A 17,544-nucleotide genomic window follows, 5' to 3' on the forward strand; every position below is an offset into this window, starting at 1 on the left:
CTGGACTCGCCGGCTCCTTCATGAAAACGGGTGAAAAATCTGACGGCAGTGGGGAGGCGTGGCTGAAGAGGAGTTTTAAACGCTGAGAGACGCAGGATGATGTTCAAGCTCTCCTCGCCACGTCTACAACACCAGAGTGAAGAAAGCATGCTGCAGCCACTGAGACACATGGCGCCTCTGAATGAGCCCGGTTCACCTCGCAGATCACAGCGGTCAAACATGAGGTCCGTCAGCGAGCTGGTGGTGTGAGAATAGATATTTTCATCACATACACTCACCACATCAAAGAAAAAGTTTAAATTTAAAGGTTGACTATTTTCCCAGAATGAAGCTGGGCTTGGTGTGGAACATCCATGAGGCGGGATTCCACGCTCGGTAAACTTGACTTGAAACTTCAGGCAGAAACGGTTTATAGTACTGGCTTGCATTGCAGTATTGACTTAATTTCAAGACAGATTCCGAGAAAATTGATTCCAGCAAATCAAAACTAGTTCCGATTTAGAGAAGTCTGGCTCACATGAAGAATGGTTAGAATACAAAAGATTGGAAAAATGTTGCTCTAAAATTTGACAAGATGAGTGGAGGCACTGGGGTACGACCTGGGTACAACATGTGGCTCCAAACCAGCTGCGCTCGTTAACCACGGCTCGTTAACCACGGCTCGTTAACCACGGCCAACGCTCAGCATCACGGCTCGGTTCGGAAATCCGCAGGCTTGAGGTGTCGGAGAAAAACCCAGCCGGAGAGAAGCTCCGCAAATGCATCAACACTGCAAATGTTATTGACAAGTAAATGATATGCAAACACCATGGAACCACTGACAGCAGAACATCACATGATCACACAACGCCGCAGTCCTGGGCTCTCAGCCCCGCCCCCTTGCTGTCTTTTTTTCCCCATCTCTGGCTCCAGAATTCCATCATGTCAGCCTCCCAGCTGGCCTCATGTGATAATAGAAACAAACGGCTGACAAATATCACAGCGGGATACCTTATGTCGCATGTTGTACCCGAGTCTCTGCTCCCTTCATGAAATAAATTGAACTAAGAATGATTGACTCAGCTTTATACGGTTTTTGTAATTAAACTGAAGAAACTAAGGACTAACTAAAGTCGTCCCGGACTGGAGTCTCTTAAGGGGGGCAGTTTTGTCCCATGGACCATATGTTTGACACCCTTTGGTATAAGGTAAAGACAATCTTTGTGAGATCTGAACCATATTTGTGTCGTGGTGCTCCATTTCTGTCCTTGTCAGTTTGTTCGTTGGGGAAGAGTTGACCGTGAGGGTTTGGAGGGCGGTGAAGTCCGCCATGTTTCCAACGGGCCTGGAGCAGCTCTGGACAAACACCAATCATGACCGTCTGGGGAAGCGAAGGCCCGTTTTCAAGTGAAATCTCCTTGTTGGAGTGTCTTCACACAACGTCTCCTCAGGTGGAACTTTTGGAAAATGCTCTGTCTCCAAGTAGAGTGTTTTGAGCATTGCGTTGCTGCACATGAACACCGCCACGGTCGTAAATGGCTTCTCCACAAGCTCAACGGCGGAAAATAACGATGTTTTCTTCCTGAGGGTCGTGACTCCGGGGGCAGATTCTCCTAGTCCTGGTCCAGGTCCAGATTCAGTTGACAGTCACTCCAACAGACCTTTCCTACTGAAACAATCGGCAGCTGCCTCCTGTCCCACTGCCTGCAGCCAAGCTGCTGCGGTTTCGGTCTCCCGCGCTGATGATGTCCCACGTTGATGACATCATCAGCGCGACGGAGCACAGCGAAGTAAACAATGGACAGAAGTCCCGTTACCTGTCAACAAACCTCCTTCTCCCCACGGATCAAGAGAAGCTCTGTGATCTCACCAACGCCGGGTCATCTTGACGAAGGATATCTCACTGCTGTGTCCAAAAACAAGCGCGCTAACGCAGGACTGCTACGTCGACGTTGTCACGGAAATTACCGCTTCGATTCTGATGTGGCTTTCCCACTGAAGTTGATCAGAGGCGAGCCAATTAAAACCCTTCCCCACTGCCACGAGGAGCCGATTTTAGCGGGTTTACATGGGTTTTCTGGCCAGTGGGAAACAACAATCCACCGAATGCCCCTGTTCTGTTAGAGCGTTTTGTTCTCTGCAACACTTTGGTGCTTTCATTAAGAAAACTATATCATTGTCAGCTTTTCCACCATTTCCGTGTAAACCGACATCGTTTTCAAAACGTTGCAGCGTAAACCTGAAACGGAAATGCAAATAAACGAGTAATCACCCAAACGGGGCTCCAGGATGACTTACCAATGTGCCACACTGTGATAAATCCACCAGACCTCAGCACCAAACGCTTTTACAGCACAGCGTAATTTGTTCGCATCGTGTGAAAAGCGAACTATTTCCGCCACCCTATCACCGTGGAGACCGAGGACATGCAGCAAAAAACAGAAGGAGTGCTGATTCGGAACTGATAAAACCTTTATTTCACTTTAAATCGTCTTTTACATTTTGTCCTGTTTATAACATGTAAGGTGAAACTAGAGTTGGATTTTTTTTTTTAGTTTTGTTTTTTAAAAGACATACACAAATCTAGTATTACGTCAATAACCAGAGTGGGGGAGGGGTGGTATCGAAGAGGGGGGGGGGGGGTCTTTTTTTCTGACATTTTCTGATTTTTATTGGTGTCCTTAAGCTAACTCTAAATTTTCACAACCACGTGCGCTAAGCAAGAAAATCCGTCACAGAAGCAAACTTTTTTTTCATTATTTTTAGGTTGTTTTTTTATTCCTTTTTTTTTTATTTTAAGCAGAATACTGGTCAGTAAAAACAAAATGATTTCAGATACCAGATATACAGACAGGCTCGGTGCCACATTCACTACTGCATGGGATCATTTTTTCCTTAGAATGCGTAGAATAACTGCCTTTTTTTGTTCAGCTAACAAGAAAAAAAGCGGCAGGGAGGTGTCTTTTTTTAACCTTTTTTTTTTTTAAACGTCAGTGCATGAAAACATTTTGTCCCCAGCAAAAAAGAAAAAAAAAAATCAAAACACTGAGACACATGAGTTTTCTACACCTACAGAGTGGAATGTTGAGATGGTTCATGACAAGGTTATTGTGACACTGAGTAGAAAAAGTTGGAAAAATAAAGATTTTTGCAGACATCCAACGATCTTCCTACAAGGTTGGGACTTGCAATAGCTTCTGGAGCAGGTGCAGTATCTGTTACTGGCAGTGTGCAGTGAATGCAACACGAGAGAAACTGCAAGGAGACGTTTTTTGCCAGTTGCAAGTAAAAATTAAAGTTAAGGAAATGAACTTGCAAAAGACATCGGATCTGGAAAATGTACCGTTCAGTCTGCCGACGGCAGCCTCGATACGTCCGTGTTCTGGTGATGACCGCCGGCCGAACCACAGGTGCTCTCCCGCGATTGGCTGATCGGCTGCGGTTCGGCGCCGTCGACACGCGGACCCGTCGCGGCCCCCCAGCTGGGAATGGGGATCGCAGCCTCGTCAGGTTTCAGGCTGAGAATGTTCATGTTGGCTACTTTTCAAATGACTTATGGGGATTACAGAACCGTCACCTGTTCTCTCTGGGATTGAACCAAAGTTACGCTTCCTCAGCCCGATTTTTCTCATAAACTACCTTTCTCCCTGTGAATTTGACTCCATTTCTCAGGAGGGTTGGATAAATGCGTCTGCTTTTGAAATGATTTTCCTGCCAATTCATTAATTTTACGCGCCAGAGTGAAGTGATCTGGTCCAGGATGGACGTCTGGAACCAGTGGTTGGGCGTGTTTTGAATTTCCCGCTCGTTGCAGCAGTAGAAATGAAGGCATGCATTCTGGCTGGTCGATCGCACCATTCAGCAGCGAGTGGAAACTTCGAGACGTCTCTGAGCGGCGGGGTCAGAAAAAGTACCAAAAAAATTAAAAAAAAAATTAAAATGAAAAAGCATGAAAAGAGCAGCTGACCGTAACGGTTTCTTTGTTTGTTTTTTTTTCTTCTGCAAGCGGGTGTTCACGAACAACATCGACGAACCGTTTTTCCAAAAAGACAGATTTACAGTTGAACTCTAAAAATGTTTTACAATTTTACAGTTTTCAAAAACCCAGAAGTTTGATTTGTTGTAGAAACACACAGAATAAAATAAAACTGAAAAAAAAAAAAAAAAAAAAAAGCAACTGCAAAAAAGGGGGAGGGGAGGGGAGGGGGTGAATGTGTGAAGGAGTTTTCTCTGTGGCGGGGGTTTGGACACGAGGCGGACCGGACCGGACCGGACTGGGTGGAGAACCGTGTCGGAACGTGAAGGTGGAATGTATTTTTAACACTTTCTCTGAACGCTGGATGAAACGGGAGTCCTGGTGTTGGATCGCACAGCTGCTTGCTTGTTTTTAGATTCGTCAGTGTCACAATACAGCCTTGTAGGAGGACCCTTCTGTATAAACCTCAGCAGAACAGCACTGCTGCGTCCAACACACACACACACACTCACACACACACACACACACTGTCACTCACAATCACACACACCCTCCCAGATCCCTCCGCGGTGGGCCTTCGCTTTAGTTTTTAAGCCATCAAACAACAATCTGGAGGAAAAACTAAGCATCACAGTGTTTGTTGAAAATAAACGGACAGTTTAATAACCTTTTTTTCGTTTTTGTTTAAAGTGGAATAAAACCAGCCATTTTTTTTTGCCAGTACACTAAGAAAAGCCAAAAAGAGAAGGGGTGGACGACTATATAAATGCATTAAATCACTAGAGAGGGGAGGAGTGGGTGGGGTGAGAAGCGTACTGAGGCGGGGGAGGGGGAGAGGAGAAACGAGGAAGGGGGGGGGGGACGGACGAGGAGAATCTTTTTCTTCTGTGGTCGGTGATAAAAACCCTCCCTGCGTGCTCGGAGACGAGTCGGAGCCGTCCGCTGGAGTGCCATGATTAAAGGGAGGGCGGAAACAAAGGAGGGGGGGGGGGGGGGTGACGGAGGACTTCACCCTCCACACACACTCATCGGTTGATTTCTTTTTTTTTTTTTTTTTTTTAAATATCAGTGTTTGGAGGTCAGGTACTATTCATGCTGCAGGTTATACAGAAGGGAGGTCGGGAGGCTGGGCTCGAAAAAGTGGGACGAGGGAATGAAACGGGCTGTTTATGTGTACGAAGAGAGGAAGAGGAGGAGGGAGAGGGAGAGAGAGGAAGAGTGTGGGGATGGGTCAACAGTGAAGTGCTCTCTAGTTTTCGCCATCGCCGGTTTCACCCTCGTCGCCCTGGTTTTCTGATGTCCACAGCTGGAAGACACAAAAACACCTCGGTCAACCCAACTTTCTCAATCACCTTCACATCATCAAGCATAAATTGATCTGTTTTTCCCCTTCGGTCAACTCTTTACGTAAGTATTTCATATTCTAAAAAAAAAAAAAAGAAGAAGGAAAGATCGTTTTTTTGTGTGTTTAAATCCAATGTCCATTTGATGCCTGAAACACCACAAACTACAGAAAAATGTGGAAGTGTTCAATTAATAAAAACATCCCGTATATTTCCTGCAGTGAATTAACTGACTGGAAGCTGGATTTAATCCCACTTGTGGGAAAACACACTGAAAACTGAATAATCTCCAGTTCCTGCAACTAAACTCAAACATGACTCCACATTTCATGTTACTGCTTCCTGCCACCAGGGGGCAGCTCACGTCAGTCTGCTTCAGTTGGATTATTTTGTTGCCACTTGATAAACATGTATCATTTGTTGTCTGAGGTACCAAAAAAAGATAATAAATAACTGAAAATAATTTAAAATAACTGCGTGTTTTAAAGCAGCTTGAGCTGAAGGATTCTGGACTTGCTACAGGCGGAAACCAGCCGCCTGTGGAGTTTGGTGTGAGATCTGAGAGGAAGCTCGGCTTTCTGAATCTGCGCTGAAGCGTTCTGAGGCGAGTCCCCGGTCTGCTGTGCGGCGGCGTGGCGCGTCACGCGACTCACGGTCAGGTTGTCCCTTAGTAGCTGCATGATCAGCGTGCTGTCTTTGTAGGAGTCCTCGTTCAAGGTGTCGAGCTCGGCGATCGCCTCGTCGAAGGCCTGCAAGACATTTTTAAACCCAGTCAGAAGATCTGAACACAGACGCTCTCGGCTCAGGACGCCGTCTTCATGTGCGTCTCATTCATTTCCCCTCGAGCCTCCGTTTGTCTTCCTTGTTTCGCTCTGAAGGCAAAAGGCTGCGAGAACCGATTTCCAGACACAGGGCTGCTGAATGTTTAAGCATCTTTCTTTTGAATCAAACTGGGAAGAAACAAGCTGACGCAGCTTTTAGCCCCTGTGCTCCTCACCTGTGGAAAAACCTTGCTGCTGACACACACTTCCTCACAATCAAGACTGAACACATTTTTTGTAACTCAGACGTTCCAGGAAACAGATTTCATTACCGCTCGACTGAGAGAGGCTTTGCTTTGCAGCTCTAAAGTTTGGAATCGTCTCCCACCTGCTTGGCCAGAGAGCAGGCCTGCTCGGGCGAGTTGAGGATTTCGTAGTAGAAGACGGAGAAGTTGAGGGCCAGGCCCAGCCGGATGGGGTGTGTTGGCTGCATGTCCTTCTTGCTGATGTCGAAGGCGTCCTGGTAGGCCTGCTGAGAGTTCTCCACCGTGTCTGCACAACACACACACACACACACACACACACTCAACATCTCATCTTCCCTCCACGTGAAAAACACCCCTGAAACCTCCTCACAGCTCTGTTCATTTCCTTGTTCGGGTTTGATCAGAGGGATCTCAGCGGAGCGGCTGAGTCAGTGTGTAGCTTCAGTTTATCGCCATGACAACCGGAGGAGGAATGATTAATAACCCTGGCAACAGGCTCCAAGGGTTACAATCTCTTGGCAACAGTCTGAATGAGTCGGTCGGCCTATTAAGAGCAGCAGCGTAAGCAAGGGGACATAAATAGACGACAAAAGGCCGGCGCCACCAGACCACTCCCCATCTGGAGCGTTTGGAGTTCTGGACGCTCGTTTTAATAAGATACAGTATCGGTCAAAAAAAGAATCCAGTATTGTGACTAAAACACTTTAACTCCTTTAATTTTACCTTCTTTATAACAAAAATAATTACTCTCACCCTAAATTGTAATTATAACTCCTTTTATGATTAACTGACTGAAAAGAAAGCGCGCTTCTTAACCTTTTTACACTTTAAAGTTCATCTTTCAGAGACTCCTCCTTGTGGTCGTTTGTCTCCCTCACAGGTTGCTAGTTTGATACTCTCCTTTTGCTACCGTTACTATGAAAACTGGCATTCCTCAAGTTTTTTATTTTTTTTTTCTAATTGCACCAAATCGAACTGTTGACATGCAGAGGTTTGGGCTGTGAGTGATCCTCCACCTCTACACCACGTCACAATCGAAGTCCAACCTCTGGTTTCTAAACTTCCTGAGAAACCAACAATAAAAACACAGAGAAGTATTTATTGTACGTGACTCAGCAAACTATCGACTTCAGTTCGAGGAATTGAAGAGGGCAGCGATTAGCAGACTGACAAACAGGAAAACCTTCTCCCTTTAAACGAGTTCCAGGCTCTGAGTCAACAGAACATCACTCTGCTCCATCGTCTTTTAATCCCTGAAGACCTGCAGCAACACGTCTGGCGGTTCTGCCTTCGGGACGGCGTGAAGACGGGGACTTGGCACTCACCCTTCTTCGAGTCCCCAGAGGCCACCTCCGACAGGTATCTGAAGTAGTCTCCTTTCATTTTGAGGTAGAACACCTTGCTCTCCGCCTGAGATGCGTTGACGATGAGGAATTTGTCGAGCAGATTCTGGAACAGACGGACCGGCAGAAAGGTTTCGTCAACACAAACGACACACAAGGTGGACGAGGCTGCGACTGGACGAGCAGTTTCACAAAGTCTCGTCTTCATTGACGTTCCTTTATTTTATAAAAATGACTAATTAAAAGCATGCTCCAACAGAGTTCCATCAAATCTGCATTTATAGAAAGAATGGAGCTTCTTGAAGCTGGTTCGTCACCCTGCCTGAAACCTGTGATCACTTCAGGGAGGGCTTTACGCCGATCATGTGATCGGCTCTGAAGTTACCCCGGAGCTTCTCTCACTGAGGACGGCTTTGTTTGTCCCCGCAGCCGGGGAGCCGTCTGACTCCGCCAACCTGTCCCGGGAAAACGCGGCGCCAGCCGTGAAATCTTCGCACCGTCGCTTTGTCTCCACTCAGAGAAATCAAGTCCGAGCTGAAGTGAGACGGAACTTTTTACATCCGATACTCGATTGTCAAGCAGTTTATTACTAATATAAATAATGAATTGACACAGAGGGTGGATTGGAAGCTTAAACTGATCACGGACTCAACCCAAGTGAGTCAACCATCAAAATATATTTGCAGTAGTCGCCAACTTTTATTTTCCAAAAGATCGATGGAATTATTTTGGATAAAAAGCTCTCAGATTTACCAAACAACACATGACCGAATTAAGATTCTTTATTCTAATCATTTATCCGTTATCTAGGATTCTTGTTTTTTATTTTACACATCTAAAGCAGGAGCAGGGCTGCCGCTGTGCTGCCTGTGAGGATTCCATGAAGCGTTTAAGGTTTCATCAGGAATCCAGAAAACCGCTGAAAATGAAATCAAATCTGTCTTCATCATTTGCAGGAATCCATTGTTGTCCATTGATTAGTTAAGAGTTGTACATTGTTGTCATAATTCATATCAGAAGGTGGAGCATCTTTCCCATGACAGGAGTTCAGCTGATCAGAGGTTCTGATTGGTCACTTGTCACATTCTGGTCCGTTTCAGCACGTGAATGAACAGAACCAAACACAGAAGACACAAAAAAAAAAAAAAAAGAGAGAAAAGGGTTAAAACAACCTGATTGCTCAGACACCACTCTTCCTTGAAGAGCTAACGCCGTGACAATCCTGTGAGGAAAACGATTTCCACACACACTGCGGGTGGCGAGGAGGAGGGAGCAGACGGATATTAATATAAAAGACTTGACCTGCAGAGTTTCAGCTGACTCTCACAATGACTCCACTCATCGCTTTGGGTTTGAGCGCCAGGCGATCCGGTTTCCACCGTGGAGGAAGAGAAAGGCCGTTTTCCTACTCTGACTGCGATCGGCAGCCCGGTTCTTCGAGGTCAGCGTCGCTGACACATTTTCGTGTCCTGCAGATGCTTCAAAGCTTCGCCCATCCGGGCTTCCTGCTGCTTTAAGGACGACTCGTCTCCACCCGTCCTCTCCTCCCTTCATTCCTACAGCAACACATCACTGCAGAGGCTCCAGTTTGACCTTCAAGATATTATTAGAAGTCTGCTCATGCGCTAAAAAACTGGAGTCTGCGTGACCTTGAGCGATTGCTGCTCCCCCCTCCCTGGGACCTGACAGTTGCTCGTGAGGCCTAAATCACAGCCGCGGCATTTGTAACCGTTTAAAAATGACTGACGGGGTCAATTCCTCCGACACGGCTTCTTTTAGGCGCCGGATGAGAGTTCAGGCTCAGCCGAGCGTCGGGACCCGTTTACACCACAACCTCTCCCTTCTTCAGATCGGCTGCTGACGTGACCACGTATCGAGTGAAATGCAGGAAAAACACTGATGAGCCCACCGTCTGCATCAGTAACGTTTCTACAAAGATTTTTTTTTTTTTTTTTAAATAAGTAACACGGACCAGAAACGAAACCCATCCAGGGCAGATTTCTTAATCTAAATTGTTTCTAAGTCAGAAACAGAGAATGAAACCATGAGCTGTGAGAGCGACACGCCCACTAACGAGGACTCTTGCTTTTGTTTTCCACTGCGGCTCTATTTCTGTCCGGGACGAGCATCAACGGACGGAGGCATATTATGAAAACACACACACACACACACACACACACACACCTCTGATTACCTCTTGATGCACAAAACACCATCAAGCTCACGCTGCCTCTTCAAATATTAAAAAATAAATAACGGAGCTGACTAGCTGAAGTGAGGAGAAAACAGTAAAATGTGAGCTTTGACGGCTCCACGGCGAGCCGTTATTACCGTCTCCACAAGTTCCACCATGTGACCGCTCCTTCCTCGCCCAGGAGGAATCGGCCACAGCGCACTTCCTTCTTCTACCATCTCGCTCTCTCTCTCTCTCCCTCCTCCTATACCGTCTGTCCCACTCCTCCCACCCCCTCGCGTCCCCGCTCCCGTCCATACCAGCACGTCGTGGCAGATTTCTTGGAGTTCAGCCTCGATCTTCACGCGGTAATCGCGGGCCATCTGCTGTTTCTTCTCGTTCCCCTCCGTCTTCTGCTCGATGCTGGAGATGACGCGCCAGGATGAACGGCGGGCCCCCACCTAACGTCCACCACAGCGGGGAGGGGGAGAAAAAAAAAAAAAAAAGATCTTAGAAAATACGGTCGGGTAAACACGGCTGAAATCAGAGACATCAAGTTTCAACGTTGGAAAACTGAATCACATCCATATAATAGAGACATAAATCTAAATAGGTTGATGAAAATGTGTCAGAACAGAAGTCTGGTGTTTAAACTACCAACGATGCAGAAATAGAACATTTTTCAACCAGTGAACTATTTTCTGCTGAATCTGCTTTATTCAGTCAAATTCATGTTGTTCCTCCAAGGTGGCTCCAGTTCGGACTTCGGCCATTTCAATTTAAAGTCGTGATGAAATCTTTGATGATGGTATAAAGACTGCAGTCACACAATGTGAGGAGTTCAAAGACTGCTGTGAGTGTTTATATAAATCCACGTCACGCAAAATAGCAGCAGGAATCAACTAATGCCTACACGTTTCAAATGATTAATTTTGCATTTTCATTTCAGAAAAATGTCACGTTTACAAGGCAACATTTCAAAAACGACGTCTGTTTCTCCATGGAGACGGAGCCCGAGTGTTTTTAGAAAGTCTTACTTTCGCCTGTTTCCATGGAGATTGGGCTGGAGTGTTTTTTTTATTTATTTATTTATTTTTTTTTTTTAAGAGCCCCACCTCGGGAGACATTTTCAAAAAGTTTCATTTTCAGTGGCTCTGAAACCGGCACCGAAAACACTGAAAGTTTTGACTGGAAATGGTTACCGCGCCAACGAGCCCCAACACCACTTCAATCACCTGTAAGAGCCGCTGAGGCTGGTATGACTACATCCATCCCAGAGTGACTTATGAAATCCCTCCTACACTCATCTCATAATGAAGCAAGCCACAAAATCAACCCAGTGTTCTCGATGCTGGCAGGCCCGGGAGAGAAAAGAAAGAAATGAGAAACCTCAATGATAAATAGAGCAGCAGTGCTGGAAAACCTGAGGCTACTCTTACATAATTTGTGCCTCAAAGTTTGACTATAAAATGGTCCAAACAGCACAACTGGCCACGGTCTCTGCAGTGCAGCACGGAGTGAGTGATGGCTGCCAGGATAAGATAAGGTTAGAGGGGGTCTTCTCATCCTGCAGTTTCTCCAGCTGTCCCCAACGTGCCGAGTAAATGTTTGTGTTTAAATAAAGAAAAGAAGGGTAGTGTTTAAGAACAGAATTAAGTGTTTTCATCTTTCACTGCTGTGATAAACAGACTGAGACTCCCCCCCCCCCCCCCAAAAAAAAAAAAAAAAAAACACAAAAAAAAAACCCAACCTCATACTGCAACCAATCTGTTCCCTGGTCATGTGTGACTACTGATTTTTAGGGAATACAGATCTGATTTAATGCATTGTTGGAGTGAATTATGTCCAATACCATATTTTATTATGGCATAAAAAAGCCAAGATTTGATATAAAGAGTTAACAACCTGCCCCAGATTCGAGGTTTACCTTAAAAATAGGCTGGATTTATTTAGTGTCTGACTCAAATAAAACCCCAGGCAGGTTTCTCACTTTCATGCATACGTAATTTCATCAATCGCTGAGGTAAACTGTTTACTCAGAAGCCCTGAGAGGTCGACAGCAAGCTGTCCTGAGCTGCAACAACAAGCGGAGGTTTGCTAACTTCCATTTTTCTTAACTTTGTTACGGCTCTGCTCTGTGTTCCTGTCGTATTTATCCTTGAAGTCATAACATTCAGGCAGGACACGATGCAGACGAGCCTCACTTCTTTTGTCTTCATGCCACATCGGGATTTTGCTTCACAACGTGGATTCTAACAGGAACACCCATCTTCAATGAGATAACTGTTTTCTGCTTTTGTCGACAACAAAATCTTTTTCTGTCATTTTCTTTTAGCCATGCTAGCAGCAGCCATCCCGGGCACACGAATACACAAAACCTTGAGTGAAGTGTGGTTGCCTGCTGTTCCAGTGGAGTGATTACATGCCTAAACCTAACGCAGTCGACGGATGCCATACCACGTTCTTGTAGGCGACGGAGAGCAGGTTGCGCTCCTCGTTGCTGAGCTCGGTGCCCTGCTCCGTCACCGACTTCATGGCAGCCGCCATGTCGTCGTAGCGCTCAGCCTGCTCTGCCAGCTTGGCTTTCTGCACCAGGTCGTTCTTATCCATCTTTTAGGCTGCAAGAAGCAGAGAGCCGGCAGAGAGTTAGAGTCCGACCAGACCGGGGAGAGTCAGAACGTCACTGGGGAGGCTGTTTGTGCTCCAGCTAAACCGGGAAAAAAACAGAAGGTAAGAGGCGGCGACAGAATACAGAGGCGACACCAACGGTAGAAAAACAAGTGCAAGAAACGGAGGTGTGGAAACCTGGAGGGCCCGAGATATTAAGTAGGGCATGTTACAGAACCAGGAAGAAGAAACAGGGAGGATGAGCCAGTAGAATGTCAAAATCCAGGAGTACCAGAGCTGGGAGAAATATTCTGTTAAACCATCGGTAAACAAATCGTGCCCTGGTTATAAAAAAAAAACAAAAAAAACACAGAAGTGGTAAAAGTGTAAGCAAAAGATGATCAAAACACATCATGTATAGAAAAACAGCAATGACTTAACGGCTCATCAGAAAATGTCAAAAACTGGATTCCAGTGAAATGGCTGCTCCCTGTTACTTCATCCCCGAGGGCTTTCTGCTCTCCAGATGAATCTGGAGGTCTAAGTAGGCCACAGCCTTGCCTTCGAATCTTTCACATCGCACTACCAACTCCTCAGCCAGCTTTCAGCAGCATTTTGCGCTGTTTAATCTCCATTTAAAGTCCTTCAGAAAAGACCACAGCGTCGTCATTCGCGTTAAATTGCGGTCCTGCACCCACTCGAGAAACCAGCCTCACCGCTGACGAGTGAGGCGACATTAGATGTTTAGTTCAGTAACCAGCCTTCCACCAGACGGACACGAAAAAAATAAAAAAAAAAAATAAAATAAAAACGACACCACCTGAGTTCGTGCATCCATGAAGCTTACCTGACCTCTGACCTCCCTGTGGGAGCATGGGGTGAGAAAGATGTTTCCCTATGGAGGGTAAAAGTTGTTGTGAGATAATTTTTCCATCCAATACAAGAGCTGCTAAGTGGAAGAAAATGTGGACTTTCCCCGTTAAGTTCAATCAGCTGGTTCCCTTCAAATTGAAGTTAGATAATATTGATCCACCTGTTAATTATGAAAAAAAGATGGAACCAAGACATCTATGAGCGCTGTTTATGGAAAATCTAATTTTTGTAGCTGACCATGTCAGCTTTCTGCAGACAGTTGCATTACCTGGAACTGCTTATCTCCTCTTCCAATCAGAACACACCTACCGAGCCTTATTGTGCTTTGCAGCGTCTTCCAGCTCTATTGCATTTCAATCCACAACATTTAAACCGTCTGTTCAAGTCTCTGGCTTGGCCATCTAATTCTAAAAGAAGATGTTTCAGTGGCAACCATAGCTGCAGTTCGACCAGGGAGTGTGATGTCTTTATTCCCTGAGCAGAAACAGGTGAAGCACTTCAGAATAGTTGTGTGGTGTAAAGACTGTAACTTCAGCCTTCACACAGGAAACTGTCAGTTTCTAGAAAGCTGCAGTTGGTCTTTTGTAGCCTCACTCACGAGTTCCCTTTTCACGTGGGGAGGAGACCTGGGCAGCGTACCAACACTGCGATATGAGCTCAGCACTGTATTATAGTTTAAGCATACAGAGGGATTCTACCCCCCACCTGCTATTTTAAGGTGTTGTGTGGTTTCTTTAAGATAGGTGTCATTTGAAGATTTAGCAGCATTTGTGCAGCCTTCAAATGGGTGCTGATGAAACTGGAATCAGCACATCTTGTCTTATTCAGACACTGGCAGTGCAGTTATGTGTATGAAAAGCACATAATGGAAATTTACTTCAGCACCACCAGATGGCATCGAAAAAACCATGGCAACTGATCAGATGCCCATTTAATGGTGGCGTATCCAGGAGCTACAATTTAGATTTATTAAAAGTTGCTGGACTGAGGCTTTGATGGAAAGCTTGCATTTAATTGGTGGCGTCAGATCAGTGGACAGATTGTTTTTCATGCCCGGCCAGTTTAATTGCAGATGCTTGTGAGCTGCTGATAATCACTGTTCAATCAATACTGATTTAAGCCTCACTCACAAACACTTCTCACAAGAGGGGGGGGGGGGGCATTTCAAACTGGGAAGGACATGTTAGTTTTATTTTTGATTACATGGGGTAGTTCTCTTTGATTATGTAATTCCAAAGTATTTCCAGAATCTCACTGAAATACTAAAATATCAAAATATGCTTTAAGGTTTGAGTGTTTTAGCCACAAAAATATCAAATTAAAATTTGACATTTACAGGATAAGGCCTTAAAATACATGTTGGTGGCAAATCTCTGTTCATGGCATGATTCTTATGTGGTCATAAACAAATGCCAGCTTTGTTAGATACATCTCTAAAATACGGCCCATAAAAATCTGCTCATCGAACAAATAAATAGCACCCCGTTTATTCCTGCACATGGGAACTGCAGCATCACTGGAGGAACCGTTTTCCTTGAATTGATCTGAAGAAGGCGAAAAGACAACTTGACAAGTCTAAAAACTGCCATCTCCAAATGAACTGCAGTGTGATTATAGTGCTACCCCAATGGCTCTGCCCAGTAATTAATAGCCTCTCAGCAGGGAGTGCACTGATCGCACATGTCGAGTGCTGATTCAAGGGCTGAAAAGTAGAAATCAATTATCTGCCGATATTGAGTGCAGTTCCATTAGTTTTCCAAAACCCAAAATGGGAAGACCATTAAGCCACAGGGTCATTATGAATTCAGAAACCCATTCTGTCCATTATCAGGACATTCAAAATCCCTTAAGAATCACCAGTGCTGTGCAACAGAAGCAAAGTTATGTTGTCTGAAATGCTGTCTACATTTCCTCCATCATCAAGCAGAAAAAAAACCTGTGATAAACCTTAAAAAATATATAGAATTTGTGTGCCAACGTCTGTACATACTCAGAAAACAGTGAATTTATGTGTAAACAAAATGATTACTACTGGAGGAATATAAAAAAAATGGTTTTCCCTTTGAATTAAGACTGAAAGAATCAAAAGAAAGAAACCGAACTTGTGTTACAGGAGCTAATATTTCACATCACAGTGGATTGGAATTAGGATTATCACAGACAGCTGGGATTAGGGCAAACAAAACCATTAAATACGCATTTTTTCAGCAAAGATGACTTTAAATCATTAAAAGTGACACACTGAAGGGAAATCATTTCTATCAATGTGATACAAAGACATATTTCCATACGATTTTCAACCACAAGAACAAGGAGAGAAATTCCGTGCTGGATACTTCTCACTGGAAAGAAATGGTTGTAAGAGTGATCAGATGAGACACTGGCAAACATCCCTCGATGCATCTGAAACATCTGACTTTATTGTGCCCGTTCGTGTCATTTGTACAGTCGTGTTGTGACATTAGCATCGCGTTAGCATTTAGCGCGAGGGGAAAATGCCGCTCCTCACGGTCCCGAGCGCATCCCCGCCCTCACATACCGGTTCAAACCGATCCGTTTCAGCCGAGCTACGATCGACCCACAACGCTGAAAATCTATTTCATTACGATTATATTTCCATATTTCGTTCAAATCGTGCCGATTGACACGGTTAACACGGATCGTCCGCACCGAGAGGAGAAACCGGGAGACACCATCTTCAAACGGCCGCGCTGCATGCATCCACCCACCGCCTAGACAAAAAAAAAAAAAAAAAAAAAAAAAAAAAAATCCACCGCCAGAGGAAATGTATTTTCCACCTTTAGACACTAAAGCTTAAAAAGCATCCGCAGGGCTGTGAAATGTTGAGGTTGCAGTGCTTGTGGAGTCAGTGTGCTAACAGCTACGCCCTCTTGTCGCATTCCCCTGCGGAATTTTAAGATGGAGAGATAGATTAGCGCCAGCTAGCACGGAGCTAGCTGGACGTCACGGTGTTAGCCGTTAGCTCCAGCGGCTAACGGGACCTGACCCACTTCAACCGCTAGTGCGCGATCAAATGCTTCACGACAGAGCTCAAAGTACATTAGAGGTCACGGGTGGTACGGGGAGGAACCCGAGCTGGGATGTGACTGCAAACTCCCGTGGAATATGGAGGATGTTAGCTCCTACAACGCCTCAATACGCCATGACGGAGCTCGGCTCAAGACGACTCACAACCTGCACCCAGTCCCCCGAGCAGCTCATGCGGTTAAACGTGTACTCCACCGTGTTTTCCCCACCATACAGGAGCAGTTCAACGCTTGTGTTTAACGTTTAATGCAATGTCCGGACCGCGGCCGGGGGCTCGGCTCCCACCGCTCCCGCTAAGCTGTCAAAATGGCCAAACTTGGCTTCACCCTCCCCTCACACGAGCACCGCGCAACATGCATCGACGGGAGTCCGGGCCTGCGACGTTAAAACGCCCGTGACCACACTGCCGGCATATAAAGACCGCCGACAACCTCAGAGCAGACGGGTATTGGTCGTTTTTTGTGGGTTATTTCTCGTTTCTGTTTGGTCACATTCACGGCCTAAATCCTCGCACCCAGCCCCAAACCACAATAGGCACCTTCCGCCGCAGAGGCCGCCGCCGGGGCTGCCGACAAAAACCCCGCTCGGCACGGATATGGAGCAAAACTCGAACGATCTGCGCGTTGACTCACATTCGGAGCGTACTAGGAGTCCGGTTCGGTCCGGGTTCGGTTCTGTGAACGATGAGTTTGTCCAGCCGTCCTCCGCTCGCTGCTCGGGCTATTCAGGGCAGTACCACTTCCGCCTCGTCTGACACTTCCGCTTCCTCTAAGCCCCACCCCTCCCCCCGCCAGTATCCAAGGCAACCGCGCCGCGGGGTTTACTAAGCACCTTGCAAGGGGCTTTGACGTCAGGAGGACCATGGCAACCGCTACAGGATGACGTGCACCGGTCTCCGTGGCAACTGTCTCCACGAGGCCGCTGCCGTCGTATCTGAGTTCACCCTCGTGTCAGCTGACACAGCTCTGTGTGGGTTACACTGATTTTTTTCTCTTTACAAGCCTTTATACTTTATAACAAGCAGGTCTGTTTCTCCCACCACACCACCTACACAGCCACTGCAAGCCATGAAGCACGCAGCCCATCAACAGTATCTTTACAGGCCATTTCATGCAGTTTTTACCTGTTTCAGCAAACTAAATCTTGCCAAAAAATACAGTTTCTCTGAAATACTA

At 45.9% G+C, this 17,544-nt stretch overlaps 1 protein-coding gene across 1 annotated transcript; it reads right to left on the reverse strand.

The window, feature by feature from the left end:
• Positions 1–2,650: 2,650 nt before the first annotated feature.
• ywhaba (tyrosine 3-monooxygenase/tryptophan 5-monooxygenase activation protein, beta polypeptide a) lies at positions 2,651–17,149 on the reverse strand. The gene is made up of 7 exons (XM_030090895.1): positions 17,002–17,149; positions 12,299–12,459; positions 10,162–10,302; positions 7,651–7,774; positions 6,448–6,611; positions 5,952–6,047; positions 2,651–5,261 (listed from the first exon to the last, which is right to left on the reverse strand). The coding sequence occupies exons 2-7, from the start codon at positions 12,449–12,451 to the stop codon at positions 5,205–5,207; spliced, it is 735 nt and encodes a 244-aa protein (XP_029946755.1). The 5' UTR covers positions 12,452–12,459; positions 17,002–17,149; the 3' UTR covers positions 2,651–5,204.
• Positions 17,150–17,544: the final 395 nt, after the last annotated feature.

This window comes from Salarias fasciatus, chromosome 5, assembly GCF_902148845.1.
Source record: "Salarias fasciatus chromosome 5, fSalaFa1.1, whole genome shotgun sequence".
NCBI lineage: Eukaryota > Metazoa > Chordata > Actinopteri > Blenniiformes > Blenniidae > Salarias > Salarias fasciatus.